This window comes from Pseudophryne corroboree, chromosome 8 (genome assembly GCF_028390025.1).
Source record: "Pseudophryne corroboree isolate aPseCor3 chromosome 8, aPseCor3.hap2, whole genome shotgun sequence".
Classification (NCBI taxonomy): domain Eukaryota; kingdom Metazoa; phylum Chordata; class Amphibia; order Anura; family Myobatrachidae; genus Pseudophryne; species Pseudophryne corroboree.
Window position 1 is genome coordinate 415,856,888 of NC_086451.1, and position 18,943 is coordinate 415,875,830.

The following is an 18,943-nucleotide window of genomic DNA, read 5'->3' on the forward strand; positions in this document are numbered from 1 at the left end:
ACCGCATACTATACAATCCATGAAAGCTATGACTGACACAGCAAGCTCCCCGACCATTGCAGCTAGGATCTGTTGTGTTTTCTAATCCACAATCAATTAGAATCTATGGTTCAAGTTGTCTGAACCAAAAAAATAAAAATAAAGTGTTTTTTCCCCCAGATAAATTATCCTGTTCCAATTAAAGTCCTGGAAGTAAAATGTATCCTGCAGCTCTTAGGTAAAAACCATTAGAATATTTTTTCTCCTAACTCAAGACCACAGGGAAAATCACTGGCAAAGCATTCTGAAATCCAGTGTCTTTTATTGACATGTCTCATTTGATTCACTGTCATCACTTATGGTGTGTACACACTAAAGGGCCCTACTCATTTCCCGACGGCCGACCCGGCGGCGGGGGGGGGAGTGAAGTTTCTTCACTTCCCCCGTCACGTGGCTGCATTGAAGTGCAGGCACATATGGACGAGATTGTCCATATTGGCCTGCATGCACAGCCGACGGGAGACCAGCGATGAACGAGCGCGGGGCCGCGCATCGTTCATCGCTGGAGTCTCCACACTGAAAGATATGAACGAGATCGTTCATATTTTTCAGAATATCGGCCAGTGTGTAGGGCCTATAAGATTTGTCTGTCCAATTTGTCTGGTGAGAACAATAATCTGGTAATAGATGAAAGCAAATGACAATCCTCCATTTTCACCCGAACACTGGAAAATGGATTAAGACGATTGATTTAACAAAAGTTTCCAAACAAACTGAGTTAACTTGTTTGAACCATTGTCTATTTTCCAGTGGTTGGGAGCAAATGGTTGATTGTCATTTGTTCTCATCCATTACCAGATTGGACAGAAATTTCACCATGTGGACACACACCTTTACACAGATAACGGACCTGCCAATTTATGGTAGGCAGCTTTACAAAAGTATGAAGTTGAACATTCGGGAGAGATTTGTTTTATCCTGCTGCTGCCGCCACTAGATGGCATCCAACAGCCATCTCTGCAAATATTTTAGTGTGATTGATGTATGGCAGCCTTAAAACCACAAGTACTTGCGAAGAATGGAGTTTAAATAAATTTAACACCTGAATTGCTCACTTTACACCTATGATTGTTCTATTACCCTATAAGACTGTTATATCATTATTTCCAATTATATAGCGCAGCAGATTCTGTTGCGCTTTACAAGAAACTTAATAAACATTGCAGTAATTTTAAGACACTGCTGTGATGCCATAGTAGTGCCATCTGTAAAAAGATGCCCAGCTGCCGTTAGATATGGTTGTCTGGAACTATCCACATCCATCCCATTCAGTCACTGAGGTGATTAAAAATTCAATGGATTTTGTGCCCATCCTCCATCCTGAAGACCCAGCATCAGATTCCCAACAAACCTGGCTTTTAGCCTTACACACTGTACTTGGAATCACTCCCTCGTCTGTTGCCTTGGTCAACTCTTGCTTTGCTGTGAAAGCATGTAGAGCTGCACAGACTCTTGGCAAGCATGCATCACAAGTTAATTGAAGCAACTACAGGCGACAGTTCCTGTGTAAAGGGTACAAACAAAATATTTTAGAAGTGGATATAAATCTGGTTGAAGGAGGAGAGTGCACAGACTGGCTTGCTGAGCAAGCACTAGTCACCCGCTCTGTACTGCACCAGAAAGCAATAACCAAAGAACGCTGCAGCAGAGGAAGGGAAACCATCTTCGCTGGACAACAATTTAAAGATGAGAAGCCTACAAATGTGATCTTCAGAGACTAAACATGACACTATTGCAGCTCTGTCTTCCTGCAACTACCCACTCTGATTAGTTTGAGCTCAATTGTGAAACACTGAAGCTATATAAAATGGTTAATAAACCTGTGCAAAATGAAATGCAGACATTCATATAGCTAAGAAAAATAAGAATTTACTTACCGATAATTCTATTCTCGTAGTCCGTAGTGGATGCTGGGAACTCCGTAAGGACCATGGGGAATAGCGGCTCTGCAGGAGACTGGGCACAAAAGTAAAGCTTTAGGACTACCTGGTGTGCACTGGCTCCTCCCCCTATGACCCTCCTCCAAGCCTCAGTTAGGATACTGTGCCCGGACGAGCGTACACAATAAGGAAGGATTTATGAATCCCGGGTAAGACTCATACCAGCCACACCAATCACACCGTACAACCTGTGATCTGAACCCAGTTAACAGCATGATAACAGAGGAGCCTCTGGATAGATGGCTCACAACAATAATAACCCGATTTTTGTAACAATAACTATGTACAAGTATTGCAGACAATCCGCACTTGGGATGGGCGCCCAGCATCCACTACGGACTATGAGAAATAGAATTATCGGTAAGTAAATTCTTATTTTCTCTGACGTCCTAGTGGATGCTGGGAACTCCGTAAGGACCATGGGGATTATACCAAAGCTCCCAAATGGGCGGGAGAGTGCGGATGACTCTGCAGCACCGAATGAGAGAACTCCAGGTCCTCCTCAGCCAGGGTATCAAATTTGTAGAATTTAGCAAACGTGTTTGCCCCTGACCAAGTAGCTGCTCGGCAAAGTTGTAAAGCCGAGACCCCTCGGGCAGCCGCCCAAGATGAGCCCACCTTCCTTGTGGAATGGGCTTTTACAGATTTTGGCTGTGGCAGGCCTACCACAGAATGTGCAAGCTGAATTGTATTACAAATCCAACGAGCAATAGTCTGCTTAGAAGCAGGAGCACCCAACTTGTTGGGTGCATACAGGATAAACAGCGAGTCAGATTTTCTGACTCCAGCCGTCCTGGAAACATATATTTTCAGGGCCCTGACTATGTCCAACAACTTGGAGTCCTCCAAGTCACTAGTAGCCGCAGGTACCACAATAGGTTGGTTCAGATGAAACGCTGAAACCACCTTAGGGAGAAAATGAGGACGAGTCCTCAATTCCGCCCTGTCTGAATGGAAGATCAGATAAGGGCTTTTACAGGATAAAGCCGCCAATTCTGACACGCGCCTGGCCGAGGCCAGGGCCAACAGCATGACCACTTTCCATGTGAGATATTTTAACTCCACAGATTCAAGTGGTTCAAACCATTGTGACTTCAGGAACCCCAAAACTACATTGAGATCCCAAGGTGCCACTGGAGGCACAAAAAAGAAGGCTGTATATGCAGTACCCCTTTTACAAACGTCTGAACTTCAGGAACTGAAGCTAGTTCTTTCTGGAAGAAAATTGACAGGGCCGAAATTTGAACCTTAATGGACCCCAATTTTAGGCCCATAGACACTCCTGTTTGCAGGAAATGCAGGAATCGACCTAGTTGAAATTCCTCCATCGGGGCCTTACTAGCCTCGCACCACGCAACATATTTTCGCCAAATGCGGTGATAATGCTTTGCGGTTACATCCTTCCTGGCTTTGATCAGGGTAGGGATGACTTCATCCGGAATGCCTTTTTCCTTCAGGATCCGGCGTTCAACCGCCCTGCCGTCAAACGCAGCCGCGGTAAGTCTTGGAATAGACAGGGTCCTTGATGGAGCAGGTCCCTTCTTAGAGGTAGAGGCCACGGGTCCTCCGTGAGCATCTCTTGAAGTTCCGGGTACCAAGTCCTTCTTGGCCAATCCGGAGCCACGAGTATAGTTCTTACTCCCCTCCGTCTTATAATTCTCAGTACTTTTGGTAAGAGAGGAAGAGGAGGGAACACATACACTGACTGGTACACCCACGGTGTTACCAGAGCGTCCACAGCTATTGCCTGAGGGTCCCTTGACCTGGCGCAATACCTGTCCAATTTTTTGTTTAGGCGGGACGCCATCATGTCCACCTTTGGTTTTTCCCAACGGTTTACAATCATGTGGAAGACTTCTGCTGAGGAAGTCTGTTTCCCAGTTGTCCACTCCCGGAATGAACACTGCTGACAATGCTATCACATGATTTTCCACCCAGCGAAAAATCCTTGCAGCTTCTGCCATTGCCCTCCTGCTTCTTGTGCCGCCCTGTCTGTCTACGTGGGCGACTGCCGTGATGTTGTCCGACTGGATCAGCACCGGCAGACCTTGAAGCAGAGGTCTTGCTTGGCTTAGGGCATTGTAAATGGCCCTTAGCTCCAAGATATTTATGTGAAGTGATGTCTCCAGGCTTGACCACAAGCCCTGGAAATTTTTTCCCTGTGTGACTGCTCCCCAGCCTCGCAGGCTGGCATCCGTGGTCACCAGGACCCAGTCCTGAATGCCGAATCTGCGCCCTCTAGAAGATGAGCACTCTGCAACCACCACAGGAGAGACACCCTTGTCTTTGGTGACAGGGTTATCCGCTGATGCATCTGAAGATGCGTTCCGGACCATTTTTCCAGCAGGTCCCACTGGAAAGTTCTTGCGTGGAATCTGCCGAATGGAATTGCTTCGTAGGAAGCCACCATTTTTCCCAGGACCCTTGTGCACTGAGGTACTGACACTTGGCCTGGTTTTAGGAGGTTTCTGACTAGTTCGGATAACTCCCTGGCTTTCTCCTCCGGGAGAAACACCTTTTTCTGGACTGTGTCCAGGATCATCCTTAGAAATAGAAGACGTGTCGTCGGGATCAGCTGTGATTTTGGAATATTAAGAATCCAACCGTGCTGCTGCAACACTACTTGAGATAGTGCTACCCCGACTACCAACTGTTCCCTGGATCTTGCCCTTATCCGGAGATCGTCCAAGTAAGGGATAATTAAAACTCCCTTCCTTCGAAGGAGTATCATCATTTCGGCCATTACTTTGGTAAAGACCCGGGGTGCCGTGGACAAACCAAACGGCAGCATCTGAAACTGATAGTGACAGTTCTGTACCACAAACCTGAGGTACCCTTGGTGAGAAGGGTAAATTGGGACATGGAGATAAGCATCCTTGATGTCCAGAGACACCATATAATCCCCTTCTTCCAGGTTTGCAATCACCGCTCTGAGTGACTCCATCTTGAATTTGAACCTTTGTATGTAAGTGTTCAAGGATTTCAAATTTAAATTAGGTCTCACCGAGCCGTCCGGCTTCGGTACCACAAACAGTGTGGAATAATACCCCTTTCCCTGTTGTAGGAGGGGTACCTTGATTATCACTTGCTGGGAATACAGCTTGTGAATGGCTTCCCATACCACCTCCCTGTCGGAGGGAGACGTCGGTAAAGCAGACTTTAGGAAATGGCGAAAGGGGAGACGTCTCGAATTCCAATTTGTACCCCTGAGATACCACCTGAAGGATCCAGGGGTCCACCTGTGAGTGAGCCCACTGCACGCTGAAATTTTTGAGACGGGCCCCCACCGTGTCTGAGTCCGCTTGTAAAGCCCCAGCGTCATGCTGAGGACTTGGCAGAAAACAGGAGAGGGCTTCTGTTCCTGGGAACTGGCTGTTTGCTGCAGCCTTTTTCCTCTCCCTCTGCCACGGGGCAGAAATGAGGAGCCTTTTGCCCGCTTGCCCTTATGGGGCCCAAAGGACTGCGCCTGATAATACGGCGTCTTCTTATGTTGAGAGGCTACCTGGGGTAAAAATGTGGATTTCCCAGCCGTTGCCACCAGGTCTGTTAGACCTACCCCAAATAACTCCTCCCTTTTATAAGGCGATACTTCCATATGCCTTTTGGAATCAGCATCACCTGACCACTGTCTTGTCCATAACCCTCTTCTGGCAGAAATGGACAGCGCACTTACTCTTGATGCCAGTCGGCAAATATCCCTCTGTGCATCACGCATATATAGAAAAGCATCTTTTAAATGCTCTATAGTCAGTAATATACTGTCCCTATCTAGGGTATCAATATTGTCAGTCAGGGAATCCGACCAAGCCACCCCAGCACTGCACATCCAGGCTGAGGCGATTGCTGGTCGCAGTATCACACCGTGTGAGTGTATATACACTTCACTGCTTTCTGTCAGCAGGTTCCTTAAGGGCGGCCGTATCCGGGGACGGTAGTGCCACCTGTTTAGACAAGCGTGTGAGCACTTTATTCACCCTAGGGGGTGTTACCCAACGTGCCCTATCCTCTGGCGGGAAGGGGTATGATGCTAATAACTTTTTAGGAATTAACAGTTTTTATCGGGGGAAACCCACGCATCATCACACACTTCATTTAATTCCTCAGATGCAGGAAAAACTACAGGCAGTTTTTTCTCACCCAACATAATACCCTTTTTAATGGTACTGGTATTATCAGAAATGTGTAAAAACATTTTCCATAGCCTCAATCATGTAACGTGTGGCCCTACTGGAAGTCACATTCGTCTCTTAATCGTCGACACTGGAGTCAGTATCCGTGTCGGCGTCTGTATCTGCCATCTGCGGTAACGGGCGTTTTAGAGCCCCTGATGGCTTTTGAGACCCCTGGACAGGCACAGGCTGAGTCGCCGGCTGTCTCATGTCATCAATCTTTTGTAAAGAGCTGACAATGTCACATATTCCTTCCATAAGCTCATACACTCAGGTGTCGACTCCCTAGGGGGTGACATCTCTGTTACAGGCAATTTCTCCGCCTCCACATCATTTTCCTCCTCATACATGTCGACACAACGTACCGACACACAGCGGGAATGCTCTGATAGAGGACAGGACCCCACTAGCCCTTTGGGGAGACAGAGGGAGAGTATGCCAGCACACACCAGAGCGCGATTATATATATATATATATATATATATATATAAAAATAGCATGGGTCCGGCACTCCACGATGTTATTCCATTAATGCATCGGTGCCCTCACATGTACAGCATGTACAGACACATATTTACCCAGGTGCGGCACTCGATGTCTCACAAAACAGTCAAGAGATAATTTGCTGGTCAAACAACGTTTCAATGCTCGTAAGCACTATCGTCAGGTTTATTAGAAAAGAACAGACAAAACATACCTTATATACACGTGCACCCGTGGAACGCACCGCGCCGACCGTTGAGGAAAAACCACCTCTCTTTCGGCCGCGGCTGATTACGTCATTCTAAAGTGACACCCATCACCATGACAACACATACATATTTAAAATAACGGACCTGGAATTACAAACACATGATTGATAAATTTTTAGAGCTAAACTTACGACTACTCACATTCATAACTCATAATGTATAATTTATATACTTATACTTATTCCTTATCCAAAACAACTGAAACTCAGATATTCATTTAGTCCCCGCGGCGCTACTACATCCAGTCGGTGAATCCATTGCACCTCTCTCTGGATTAGTAAACGATTCCTGTCACCCCCTCTGACTGGTTTTTTCACCCAGTCGATCATTCTGTATTTGATACTTGGAATGGAGTGTTTAGCCTCTGCAAAGTGACGAGCAACAGGTTGCTCCGATCTCGTGTTACTATTTAGTGCTGCTCTTATTGCAGATCTATGTGCTGCCATACGATCCTTAAATCTCCCCTGTGTCTTCCCTATGTATGAAAGACCACAGGGGCAGATTATTTGATATATCACATAACACGAGTTGCAAGTTAGATGGTGACGGATAAGAAATTTTTTGCCCGTGTGAGGATGATAAAATGAATCACCAGGTATCATATAACTACAAGTTGTACACCCACATTTAAAACAACCAAAAGACTTTGTCATGGTGATGGGTGTCACTTTAGAATGACGTAATCAGCCGCGGCCGAAAGAGAGGTGGTTTTTCCTCAACGGTCGGCGCGGTGCGTTCCACGGGTGCACGTGTATATAAGGTATGTTTTGTCTGTTCTTTTCTAATAAACCTGACGATAGTGCTTACGAGCATTGAAACGTTGTTTGACCAGCAAATTATCTCTTGACTGTTTTGTGAGACATCGAGTGCCGCACCTGGGTAAATTATATATATATATATATATATATATATATGTGTTTTTCCCCTTATAGCTGCTGTATTGTTATACTGCGCCTAATTAGTGCCCCCCTCTCTTTTTTAACCCCTTTCTGTAGTGTAGTAACTGCAGGGGAGAGCCAGGGAGCTTCCCTTCAACGGAGCTGTGAGAGAAAATGGCGCCAGTGTGCTGAGGAGATAGGCTCCGCCCCCTTCTCGGCAGCCTTTTCTCCCGTTTTTCTGTGGAATCTGGCAGGGGTTAAAATTCATCCATATAGCCCTGGGGGCTATATGTGATGTATTTTCGCCAGCCAAGGTGTTTTTATTGCTGCTCAGGGCACCCCCCCCCCTAGTGCCCTGCACCCTCAGTGACCGAAGTGTGCTGAGGAGCAATGGCGCACAGCTGCAGTGCTGTGCGCTACCTTGGTGAAGACAGGATGTCTTCTGCCGCCGATTTTCTGGACCTCTTCTTGCTTCTGGCTCTGTAAGGGGGCCGGCGGCGCGGCTCTGGGACCGGACTCCGAGGCTGGGCCTGTGTTCGGTCCCTCTGGAGCTAATGGTGTCCAGTAGCCTAAGAAGCCCAATCCACTCTGCACGCAGGTGAGTTCGCTTCTTCTCCCCTTAGTCCCTCGATGCAGTGAGCCTGTTGCCAGCAGGTCTCACTGAAAATAAAAAATCTAAAACTAAACTTTCACTAAGAAGCTCAGGAGAGCCCCTAGTGTGCACCCTTCTCGGTCGGGCACAAAAATCTAACTGAGGCTTGGAGGAGGGTCATTAGGGGGAGGAGCCAGTGCACACCAGGTAGTCCTAAAGCTTTACTTTTGTGCCCAGTCTCCCGCGGAGCCGCTATTCCCCATGGTCCTTACGGAGTTCCCAGCATCCACTAGGACGTCAGAGAAACACCTGTTCTGTTCACAAAGTCTTGATTGACCATTAGCAGCACCTGTACTGGGTAAACTATGGTATGCTGGCGGTCGGGCTCCCGGCGACCAGCATACCGGCGCCGGCTTACCGACAGTGTGGCGAGCACAAATGAGCCCCTTGCGGGCTCGCCACGCTACAGGCACAGTGGCGCATGTATTCTCCCTCCAGGGGGGTCGTGGACCCCCACGAGGGAGAATAAGTGTTGGTATGCCGGCGCTGGTATACTGTGCGCCGGGATCCCATCAGTCGGCATACTGAAGACCACCCCCTGTACTAGTCTGACTGATGCACAGTAAATGAGGGTAGAGTATTTCAAAAGGTTGGACGTTAAAACATTTAATATGTCCAGAAGGTGTCACAGTCCAGAGAGTACTCCGCCAGGGGGTTACCCCTGCAAGGTAAACATCTAGGGCAGTGGATCCAAAATATGGTCCTCAAAACCCAATAGTCCAGGTTTTAGGGATATCCCTGCTTGTGCACAGAACGTATAATCAGACTGACTGAGATACCAATAGTCACCTGTGACCAAACATATATCCTTAGAACCTGGACTGCTGGGGTGGGGGGCATTGTTTGAGAACCACTGATCTAGGGCTTATTTTGTATATTACTACAAAAATAAAAATGGTATAATACAGGCAATAAGTGCCAGTGGTTCATCACACTTTGCAGAAGCAGCTCTAGAAAACTATGTCCACATTATGTGACACAATGTACCCTCAGTATAGTGGGGTCTGCTTAAAATAGTGTTCCAAGTGACGCCATGTAGAAGAGAATAAAATGCCCTAACTACTCTTGGGTCAGACATCACTCGCCTTTCAGTCTCACATATAGAACAAAGAATCTGCATGAGCATGGTCTACATTAATAAAATTCTGGAAAGGGAATCCTTCCCACTGAATTAAGATTCACTAGTAAACAAAGTTGTTAAACAGATAGTTTAATAACAAAGGATCATGAAATCAATGATACTACACAAGTGTCCCCAAACATTTTATTAACATGTGCTAAATAAAAGCACAGATACATTAAAAATAAAAAAACCCAAATAAGAACTAGCTCAAGGAGCCAAACTTTAACTAAACATCAGTGGCGGGGAGGGAGTGACCATGTGATGTTCTGGAGGTTACGATGCATGCTGGGCAGTGGAGAAGCACAGTTTCAGGGTGTAGGGGTACGGACCATCTGAAAGAAGAATGTGATTACTGATTATCATTTGTTTTTATGTATTACCAGATTTTCATTCCAAACAAATATCTGGCAGACCCTCTCCATCGTATAGTGCAGAGGTTCTTAAACGTGGTCCTCAAGGCGCCCCAACAGTCCAGGTTTTAAGTTGATCCATGCTTGGGCACAGGTGACTAAATTAGCACCTCTATCAATAGGATTTATCCATCTGTGCTGAACCATGGATATACCTGAAAACTGGACTGTTGGGGTGCCTTGAGTACCGTATTTGAGAACTTGCAGTTTAGTGTATGCCCAGCTTTAGCTGATGCTAGGCAGATTTAGTACCTCTGGTCTGATTAACCCCCTACCTATATATCTGTTGCATGCATTAATTTACTGCATTGGTTCAGCTCACTCAAATGCATACCACAAGCATGTTGAATACCAGGAATATGCCTTAAGACAACCTAATTTTTTTTTTTTTTAAACTTGGTTTAAACCAGCCAACCCTGAAGGAGCATAAGGAATAAAGATACAATGGATAGGAAGCACATAACGTATCCTTGGTCAACTGTCTCCACAATAAATATTGCAATCACAAAGGCACAGGAGTCCATGAAGGCAATGCTTTGGGTCACAAGAAGATAACTCAACACAGCATTAACATACAAAGAGGCTCGTTAGCCCACACGTGACATGCTGCCAAAGAAATTAGACCATTGAGAAAGGTTCTGCTGGAGAAGAGAGAAGAATCTTGGGGGCTGATATGATAAGCAGCTGAAACGGCTTCCCGGCACCTACGTAGGATGTGTACGCTCCCAGCCTAATGAGGTGGAAGCAGTAGTCCGCTACTGCTCCTTAGCTTGCGATTCTTAAGATAACTTAACAAAACCAAAATTTATATTTTAGAAAGGAAGCCAAGCAAACATTTCAGAAGACCTCAGTTCTGTACTGCTATAAAACAGATGTTTCAAGACATTTTTCTATTGTAGTTCACTACTGCCTAGACACCAGAGGACTGAAGATGCCCTAATTAAGAATACTCACTGGGATTCTTCATCTGGTAATGGTTCAGGAGACCAAGTGTTTCAAGGGCATCACTCTTGGACTCCCACTCCAGCAGTCCAGATGAGCTTCGTTCACCTAAACACAAAATAGTTCCATGAGATTACTAAAGTGTACGCGAACACTCCAGCAACAAGCTGTTCTGCAATGTGTAGGAAAGCAACTGGCGCGCAAGAGGCCAGGTAAGTTGAGCTGCAGCACTGACCTTTTTTGCCACGCTCAGGTAAAACTACTGCAGCCTGACCTTCACCTACTAGCGTACCGTTATTCAGCCTTGTTCTATTACCAGCTATAGAGGTAAAATTTGTTATTTAGGACCATGCACTAAAATCGGGAGGGTGTTTACAAGTGTAGTTACTGCAATACTTACTTTTTCCTGAAAATACTTTCACAGAAGCTGGTTTCTTCAAACCCAATTCATCATGGATCTAGTAAAGAAGATAGAGGGTAAGCCAACACATGCAAAGAAATTCTACATACAGCTTTTACGGCAATTTTAATTAAGATATACAACCACTCTAAGCTTAAAAACCAGGTGTAGAACTGGGCTAAGAAATGACAGGTTAAGTGCCACCTTTCTTACCTCTAGGAAGTTCTGTTCTGTCACTTCTGGAGGAGCGTTGAAGAAATGAAGGACATTGCTGGGCTGCTGAATGCGATTTTTTGCAGCCTGCTCGGGTGAAGTGAATCGATTGTTACGGGAGCCACTGAACACCTTGAAGCTGCATGACCCATCCTCCAGGCCGTAGGACTGACCAGGCACAATAGACTGCTGCTTTGACACACTAGATATAGAAGTTTACAGTTTGTAACCATCCTAGGAGTAAGTAGTCCATACTCAGCTCAGATGCAGAGCAATAGGCTTAGCTTGTAACTCACCATACACTAAGTTTCTGTCCAAACATGAAGTTGTTGTTCAGGTGAGTGAGGGCTCTATCAACAGCATAACCATCAGCCATCTCTACCATAGCAGCCCCTGGCTTGCTCTTCATGAACTTCACCTAAGTAAAAAAAAAGTTAGTAGTTCGCACTCTTGTCCAATGCCCTAACCACACAAGCAGGGACAACCCAATTCTCCAGTAGACCCCTTCTTACCTTCTCCACATTGCCGTATAGACAGAACACATTGAACACCCGATCGCAATTCATCTTGCTGGGGTCAAGGCCATAAACCATTAGAACTGGGCTGTCTGCATGGGGGCCATATTCTGGGGGTGGTGGTGGAGGGTGACCATACTGAGGACCATAGCGACTCGGGCCCCGGCGTGGTGCTCCTACAGGAGGGGGACCCATTCTACGGCTCTCGTAGTGTGGGGGTGGAGGGCCATACGCCTCTTCGTGGTAGTGGCCATGATATCCTCCATGTGGTCCTCCAGCTGTGAAAAGCATCATGAGGTCACAGATAAAATAGCAGTGCACATGTTCGTATTGAGAGTGCTAACACCAAGGCATTGATATGGACATTGTCTAGTGAATAGATTGCTTTCCTTCAGCCGTGTAATGCTATTGCTGAAACGGTACCATACTAACCAAACTCTGCAGGGTGGTCTCCCAGCAATGGTGGGTTCCTCTGACGTTTGTTAGGATTGCCTGTGGCATCACCTGAAAGCGTTTAACGAGAAGTTGGCTAAATACCCCAATTGATCCCAATTTCAAAGCCCCACAGTCTAATCAAAAATGGGGTGACCGCTATCTGCCCTGATTAAAAGAACTGTGTATCAAGGCTTTGAAGCACCGTCTCCAGAGTACTATGAACCCACTAAATATTAGCCAATAAAAGATAAATAAAATAAAAAAAGAGGGGGGGGGGGGGGGCAGCAACATTGACATCCCTCCAACACCTTCCCAAACCAAACCAGGGGCCACTCCTACATTCTGCAACAAAGGGACCTTGATACACAGATCAACCCATCCCCGAAATCAACCATTAGCAAAGTCTGACTGAGCACAGGACATTTAATTGGGGGGAGAATGAGCACAAAGATTGAGAAAAGACTTACTTACAGATGGGTCCCAGTGACAATAACATATCTGTATTTCGCTTACCATTGGATACCTCATGTGTGCGTTAGCAGAGCTCTGACAGGTGCCGCCCCGCCATACACACGTAGCGACCCTGCATCACATGGTTTCAGTCATGAGTTACATTGAACGGCAAAAACAACTCAACAATTGGCATTCTGTAAAAGGCTCACATGTTGCTAACATGTTTCTCCGTGTTCTGTGTGCTCCATGTGCATGTTTTTTTCTTGTTATGATGCTGCTAGCTGTTGTCTGCCCCCCGTCACACGTCCTGTATCTTGAAGGGGTGTGAGGTATGTTCGGCTCTTCTGGACTTGGTTGGCGAGGACAAAACTGCCTGTGGTGGGTAGTTTTGAGGCTCGCGTGGTGTTTATGTTGTAGCATGTCCCGTTTCTGCCCGCCATGGCATGTGCAGACCCACTTCTGTGCCCGTTACATGACTGTGTTCATTGTAAATACATGGTTATGGCGTGTAGCACTCAGTTTCTCTGTACTTTTAAAAATGTCTGCTGTAAATGTGGAGAACGTTCTCTGTACTGGTCATGCCTGCAGCGTATTGAGCGCATCTTTGTACTTGTTACATGCCTGTTGAAGCCCCAGTTTCAGCGACTTGCTCTTGGGTTCACCATGTGATGTTCTCCGTGTGTGACCTCTGCAGAAGGCCTGGTATTTCTGCGATGAGTGTCTCCGTGCTGTCTCACTACACTGTGTGTCTAATAAAACGATGTGCAGACAAGGGCCTGTCAGTCCTGGACCCCGAGAGGGAGCCGGGAAGCTTCCCAACTAGTGGGGAGGCCTCTGAAAACCAAAACCGCTACCTCTCGGCTCAGTTTGAGTAAACTGCCTTTGTCTGAGGCAGCACTGAGCTGGCCCCTGCACATGGAATCTAGTATGTACCTTGGAAAAGAAATGTGTTAGGTTTGGTCATGTAATGCCATTGCTTGCTCTAGGGAGAAACGGTCTGGAGCCAAACGACTCACCCAGAATCACTTTGGACATGGAGGAAGGGGTTAAAAGGTGAATGCATTTCTGTACAGGCACTACATGGTTTAGATGCACTTACTACTAGATCTTTACTCTGAGCAACAAAGCTGCAGGTTTGGAAGCAAGGGACCAAGTTTCTTGGTTGCCAGGAGTCAAAGCAATGGCATTACAGAGTGTGACGTGCCAGTCTTGTGCATTTGATCAGACTAATGAATATTGCATGTATATAAAAGGCACATTAATAAGGAAATAGTTACCTTGTCCGCTCAGGGTCGGGTTAGTGTAGTCCCAGGTGTCCTGGTCGTTTTTAAAGACATTCAGTCTTGTGGGCTTTGGAAAGAGAAGAAAACAAACCACCATGTGGTACCTTGGGGTGGGCAGCCATATTATTGCCTCCATAAGTAGTCTCTTACCTTAGCATACTCAATCTTCAGAGTGCAACATCCAGAGTAGATGTCAGCTCCGTTCAGGGAGGCCTTCGCTCGCTGGGCACTTTGTACGGAGTCAAATGTACAAAAGGTTAAGGAAAACAATGAACGCTAGTAAAAAGGAATTACAAAGTTATTTTGCTTTTCCCAGGAATATAGTTTTCATGCTAGGATTTGAGCAGGGCACCAGACTGTGGGGGGCACAAGCGTGTGCGGCGTAGCCGTGAGCCGAAAAGGGGCATGTCCATGCATAATAGGGGTGTGATCATTTTATGTAATAAAAGTGGGCGGTTCAGCCCACAGACAACAAAACAGTGGGCATGGGCAGAATCACAGTTGGGGGCATGCCCAGCACCGCTTTCCCCCCAAGCACTCTCACAGCGTGAATGAATGCTGCACGCATGAACACAGCATCTTTACACACTGGTAGGGCAGGAAGCGGGCGGCTGTTCTAGCAGGGCACGGCGGATTTTGCCTCCCCCCACACAAAAAACCAGGCAGGGCGTGGTGCCCTGCTAAAACAGCCTAGCGTGAACACTATGGGTATCTACAATGCTTTTGAAAGCCTACAGCAGTCTAATCTCAGATGCTCTAGAGCTTATGCTTTCCTTGCACAATGCAATTCCTTTAATGCTATACATACAAAGTCAGTTACTACACATGAAATCCCAACGCCTTTAAGGGCATGTACAATAGCCATTAAGATGTAAATGAGTGCCATGCGAGCGGAATGGGGAATCCTACCAGCATGCCATGGCAACAGGTTTGCAGGATGTGGAAATACAGATACTTAAGTCATTACTACTAATGCCAGTGGTTTCTGTAAGGACTGACAAGGTAACACTGCTCTGGGGAGAGGACGGAATGATAATGTCCAAGAGGTTATATTTAGCAGTCTCATTATGCAAGAGGGACAGGTCGATATAGTGGCGATTAGGAAGCACAGAAAGGATATTCCACCATGGCCTGGACGCCATTCTTCCTGAAGAGGACGATCCGCTGGACCGGTCCACATGGATTACAGATGGTATAGAGCACGTCCTAGTGAACAGAAGTCAGACATTTATATTAGGCCATTTGTACCCTCACAGAAAGCAACTTCTAGTAACACAAAGTAGTGCAGTGCTGTTAACATTTCAGTGTTAATTATAGTAACAAAGGTCAGAGCACACAACAGATGTAGGACACCAGGCCATTCCCTCCCAGCAGCTGCGCTTACCGTTGTGATAGAATAAATGGGGTTCAGGATGGTGAACAGAAGGACATTGTTGACCCCTCTGGAGTCATCCCCAGTGTCCACTGGACGAGAGATTTTCTGGCTGGTAGAGTAGTTGACAAAAGCTGGATGACCAGCCACATAGATCTGGTTGTCCGCTGCATAGTTTACAGCATTACAGGCTCCCAGGATATCCTCGAACTCCACGAGGGCCTGCCTCTTCTTCGGCATCACTACAACATAGCTGCAGGGAAACAGAAAGGATTATGTGGGAATGCAGTCACATGTAAAGCGTATGCCTCAGACCAGCATAAGTAGGGGGTGCCGGGAAATAGGAAAAACTTTAACATTCAGAATACTTCATTTTCCATTAATCCACTAACGCTAAGAAAACGGCTCTCGTTACCATAGACACTATTTACACCAGCAGCTAGTCAAGGCTCATACAGGTTAAATTCTATATAATTAAGTTCTAGTAAATGGTTTAACTGCTGCGATAAGACAGGTGGTGGCAAAGGTCACCCCAGATTAATTAAACTCACAACAGGGTAAATTTGATCATCTAGAGTTTACTGAACAGGGGAAACCCATTATAATCATATCAATACAGGCTAACATGTATGTACTTTTCCTGGTCTTCGTACGACTTACTAGCCACATAAGCATCAAACCTTCAATAAGTTAGTTTACATACATACATGATTGATGCTCGTTAGGTCATACCTTATAGTACCGAACTCCTGGAGCGCCTCGGCAAGATCAGCCTCCACAACTCCGTCAATCAGTCCCCTGACATGGACCACCGGAGAAGCCGGGGTTTTGTGAGGGTCCTCGTATCCTTCCTAAAGCACAGGAAGACACATCTTGTATGACATTGGAAGCCACTGGCCCAATAAACAGTACAGGATAATCCAATACTGGGGCTCCTTTTATTAGCTTTAGAACAGCAGGATAAATACAGCGCTGCAACATGCCTCACTAAGAACGAAATGTAACAAGTCCTCAGAAGCTTTATGGACACCTCAAGACAGACACAAGATGCACAGCAGATTGGCACCTGGGATGTCAGGCTCTGTGGCTAAACATTTCCCTACAACAGACTCTCCTTTGTTTGCCTTCACCAGCTTAACGCTCCTCACGCTGTAGTTCCAAGAGACTTCATTCATATCTCCAAACACACCCCCTCACTAGAAAGCACTCACACAGCAGGACCCAAGTACACCAGTAATACAATATTCCTTTATGTAGTCCCGTAAACTAGCAGTTGCTTAGTTTCCTTTACAGAATCTGATTACTAATGTTCCACAGTATTGAAGGGGAGACAGCAACAGAACCAGCAACATGCATTAGGATAGTCTGAGTAGTCACAATTAACAATACACATAAAGATGGGGGGGGGGGGGGGGTTGAGAATATATACCAGAAACAGGTGACTTCAATTTAAGTAGTTAATGTTGCAGTATTCCAGACAAACCCATCTCTGTCACCCCCGTCTGTCTACTCCTCCCCTTTAGAAAGTAAGCTCTCACGAGCAGGGCCCTCTTTCCTCATGTGCATATCCTTTTTCTTACTTTAATAATCTTCAACTGCACCAAATCCAGCAGTCTTCTGCCACCTGATACTTATTCCAGTGTCATGTGCTGATGTAACTATGTTTGTTTATTTACCCTGTACTTGTCCTATACGGTCATCAACTTTAACACGCCGTTTTCGTGTTTGATTATTTGTTTATGTACTCTGTAATTGGGCGCAGCAGAACCCTTGTGGCACCATATAAAGGATAATAAAAACCATGTAGGTTACACATGCACACAGTGCTACCTTGGGAAAAGTGGGCGGGTGTTATAGGAACCAGCAAAGGGTAGCAGTACAATGGGATCACTTGGCTAAGAGTAGCAGTACAATGGGATCACTTGGGTGAGAGCAGCCCCAACTACAAAATCTGGGCACCTATAACCTATGGATGCCAAAAACATGCAGCTACAGACTTGAGCCTGCGCTACTAGTGATTAAACCTTACATGTGTACAGTAAGTGGAACATAGAGCAATAAAGTCGGGATAGGGTGGACTGTGGATGGGAGCTCTAGTGTTTGAGCCACCATGTGTGTTACCTACAGGGAAAGCAGGAGATGGATCACCCAGCAGGCCAGCTGTTACCCCCCGGCAGGCCCTCGCACCAATAGCGCCACACATAGCAGCGCTCCTCGTAGTAACTACAGGGAAATGGACCACAATCCCGATGCATCCGTATCTTAGAGCACTGTGCGTACGAGCTGGCAGTGTGCGTAGGCCGCAGCCAGTCACACATGCCCAATGGAGGCTCTGGTAAGTCCCCCTCTGTGCTGCTTACAGCCCACACGCCCATCCCGGGCACAAGGAAGTCGTCTTACCGCCGAGGCCGCCACGTTGTCGTCTGATCCGTCTGTCTTCATTCTCTTCGGGGCACGGCCACCCTCAGTCCCGTAATAAGCTGACCTTCCTCCCACCGCTGCAGCTGCCGCCATCTTCAGAGATCCGCCGGGACTGAGCGCTCTGTAACATGGCGCCGGGGCTAAACCAAAGCCGCCCCGCCCACTCGCCGACGCGCGATTGGCCCAGCTTGGTGCCACTCCTGTCGCCCCCGCGCTCATTGGTTTGTGGACGACGCCACTCACGCTGCAGGGCAACTCATTGGATGCAGTGAGGGGAGGGCGGACTGTAACGACTGGAGATCCCGTTGGCCAGAGGAGACGTCGGTCAAAGCATACGCACCGCCCTCCCTCACTGTGATTGGTCGCCTCTCTAGGTGAAGGCCAGGGAGAAAAGCTAACAGTGACAGAGGGCCAGGGACGGGGGAGCCGCCATCTTGTGCACGGTCACCGATTGTGTGTAATGGCGTCTCATTCATTAGGCAAATCGGTGCGCAGGGCATCCATTAAACGTATAGAGTTATATGTAGTGTATAGGTGTGCTGTACATTGCATGCTTAAGCCAGTGACCCACATTGCTAGGCCGCCTACGAAAAGAAAATAAATAGATTAACGGGCAGCTGCAGCAGGCATACACATCATGCAAGTGGTGATGCTCTGTTACATGCATGCCTTCTAAGACAGGCCCTCGTTCCGCGTTGATCGCTCGCTAGCTACTTTTAGCAGCCGTGCAAAGTCGCCGGACGGGGGAGTGTATTTTCGCTTTGCAAGAGTGCGAACGACTGCAGCCGAGCGGGACAAAAACATTTTGTGCTTAACAAGACCAGCCCTGTAGTTACTTATTCTGTGCGATGATTGCAGCGACGAAGTTACCGAAATTGACATCAGATACCCACCCTGCAAACGCATGGACACGCCCTGCGTTTTTCCAAACACTTTCGGAAAACAG

At 46.8% G+C, this 18,943-nt stretch overlaps 1 protein-coding gene across 3 annotated transcripts; it reads right to left on the reverse strand.

Moving 5' to 3' along the window:
- Positions 1 to 9,624: 9,624 nt before the first annotated feature.
- Positions 9,625 to 18,126, reverse strand: HNRNPL (heterogeneous nuclear ribonucleoprotein L). Of its 3 annotated transcripts, XM_063937924.1 has the most exons (14): positions 17,977 to 18,125; positions 16,309 to 16,427; positions 15,589 to 15,829; positions 15,323 to 15,410; positions 14,355 to 14,449; positions 14,199 to 14,271; positions 12,466 to 12,537; positions 12,031 to 12,311; positions 11,815 to 11,936; positions 11,519 to 11,720; positions 11,306 to 11,363; positions 11,141 to 11,224; positions 10,918 to 11,013; positions 9,625 to 9,885 (listed from the first exon to the last, which is right to left on the reverse strand). In XM_063937924.1, exons 1-14 carry the CDS (start codon positions 18,088 to 18,090, stop codon positions 9,827 to 9,829), a joined length of 1,704 nt encoding a protein of 567 aa, XP_063793994.1. In that variant the 5' UTR covers positions 18,091 to 18,125; the 3' UTR covers positions 9,625 to 9,826. The 3 variants fall into 3 exon arrangements, with proteins under 3 accessions (XP_063793994.1, XP_063793995.1, XP_063793996.1); XM_063937925.1 differs by lacking the exon at positions 12,466 to 12,537 and having other exon boundaries at positions 17,977 to 18,126; XM_063937926.1 differs by lacking the exon at positions 11,141 to 11,224.
- Between the last annotated feature and the right edge of the window lie 817 nt (positions 18,127 to 18,943).

Excerpts from the sequence above, each read along its gene's own strand:
- HNRNPL (XM_063937924.1), bottom strand. The coding sequence starts at position 18,090 with ATGGCGGCAGCTGCAGCGGTGGGAGGAAGGTCAGCTTATTACGGGACT. Across the intron at positions 15,830-16,308 it reads CAGGAGTTCGGTACTATAAG|CTATGTTGTAGTGATGCCGA; the intron begins GTATGACCTAAC and ends GTTTCCCTGCAG. Across the intron at positions 12,312-12,465 it reads AGACCACCCTGCAGAGTTTG|CTGGAGGACCACATGGAGGA; the intron begins GTTAGTATGGTA and ends TGCTTTTCACAG.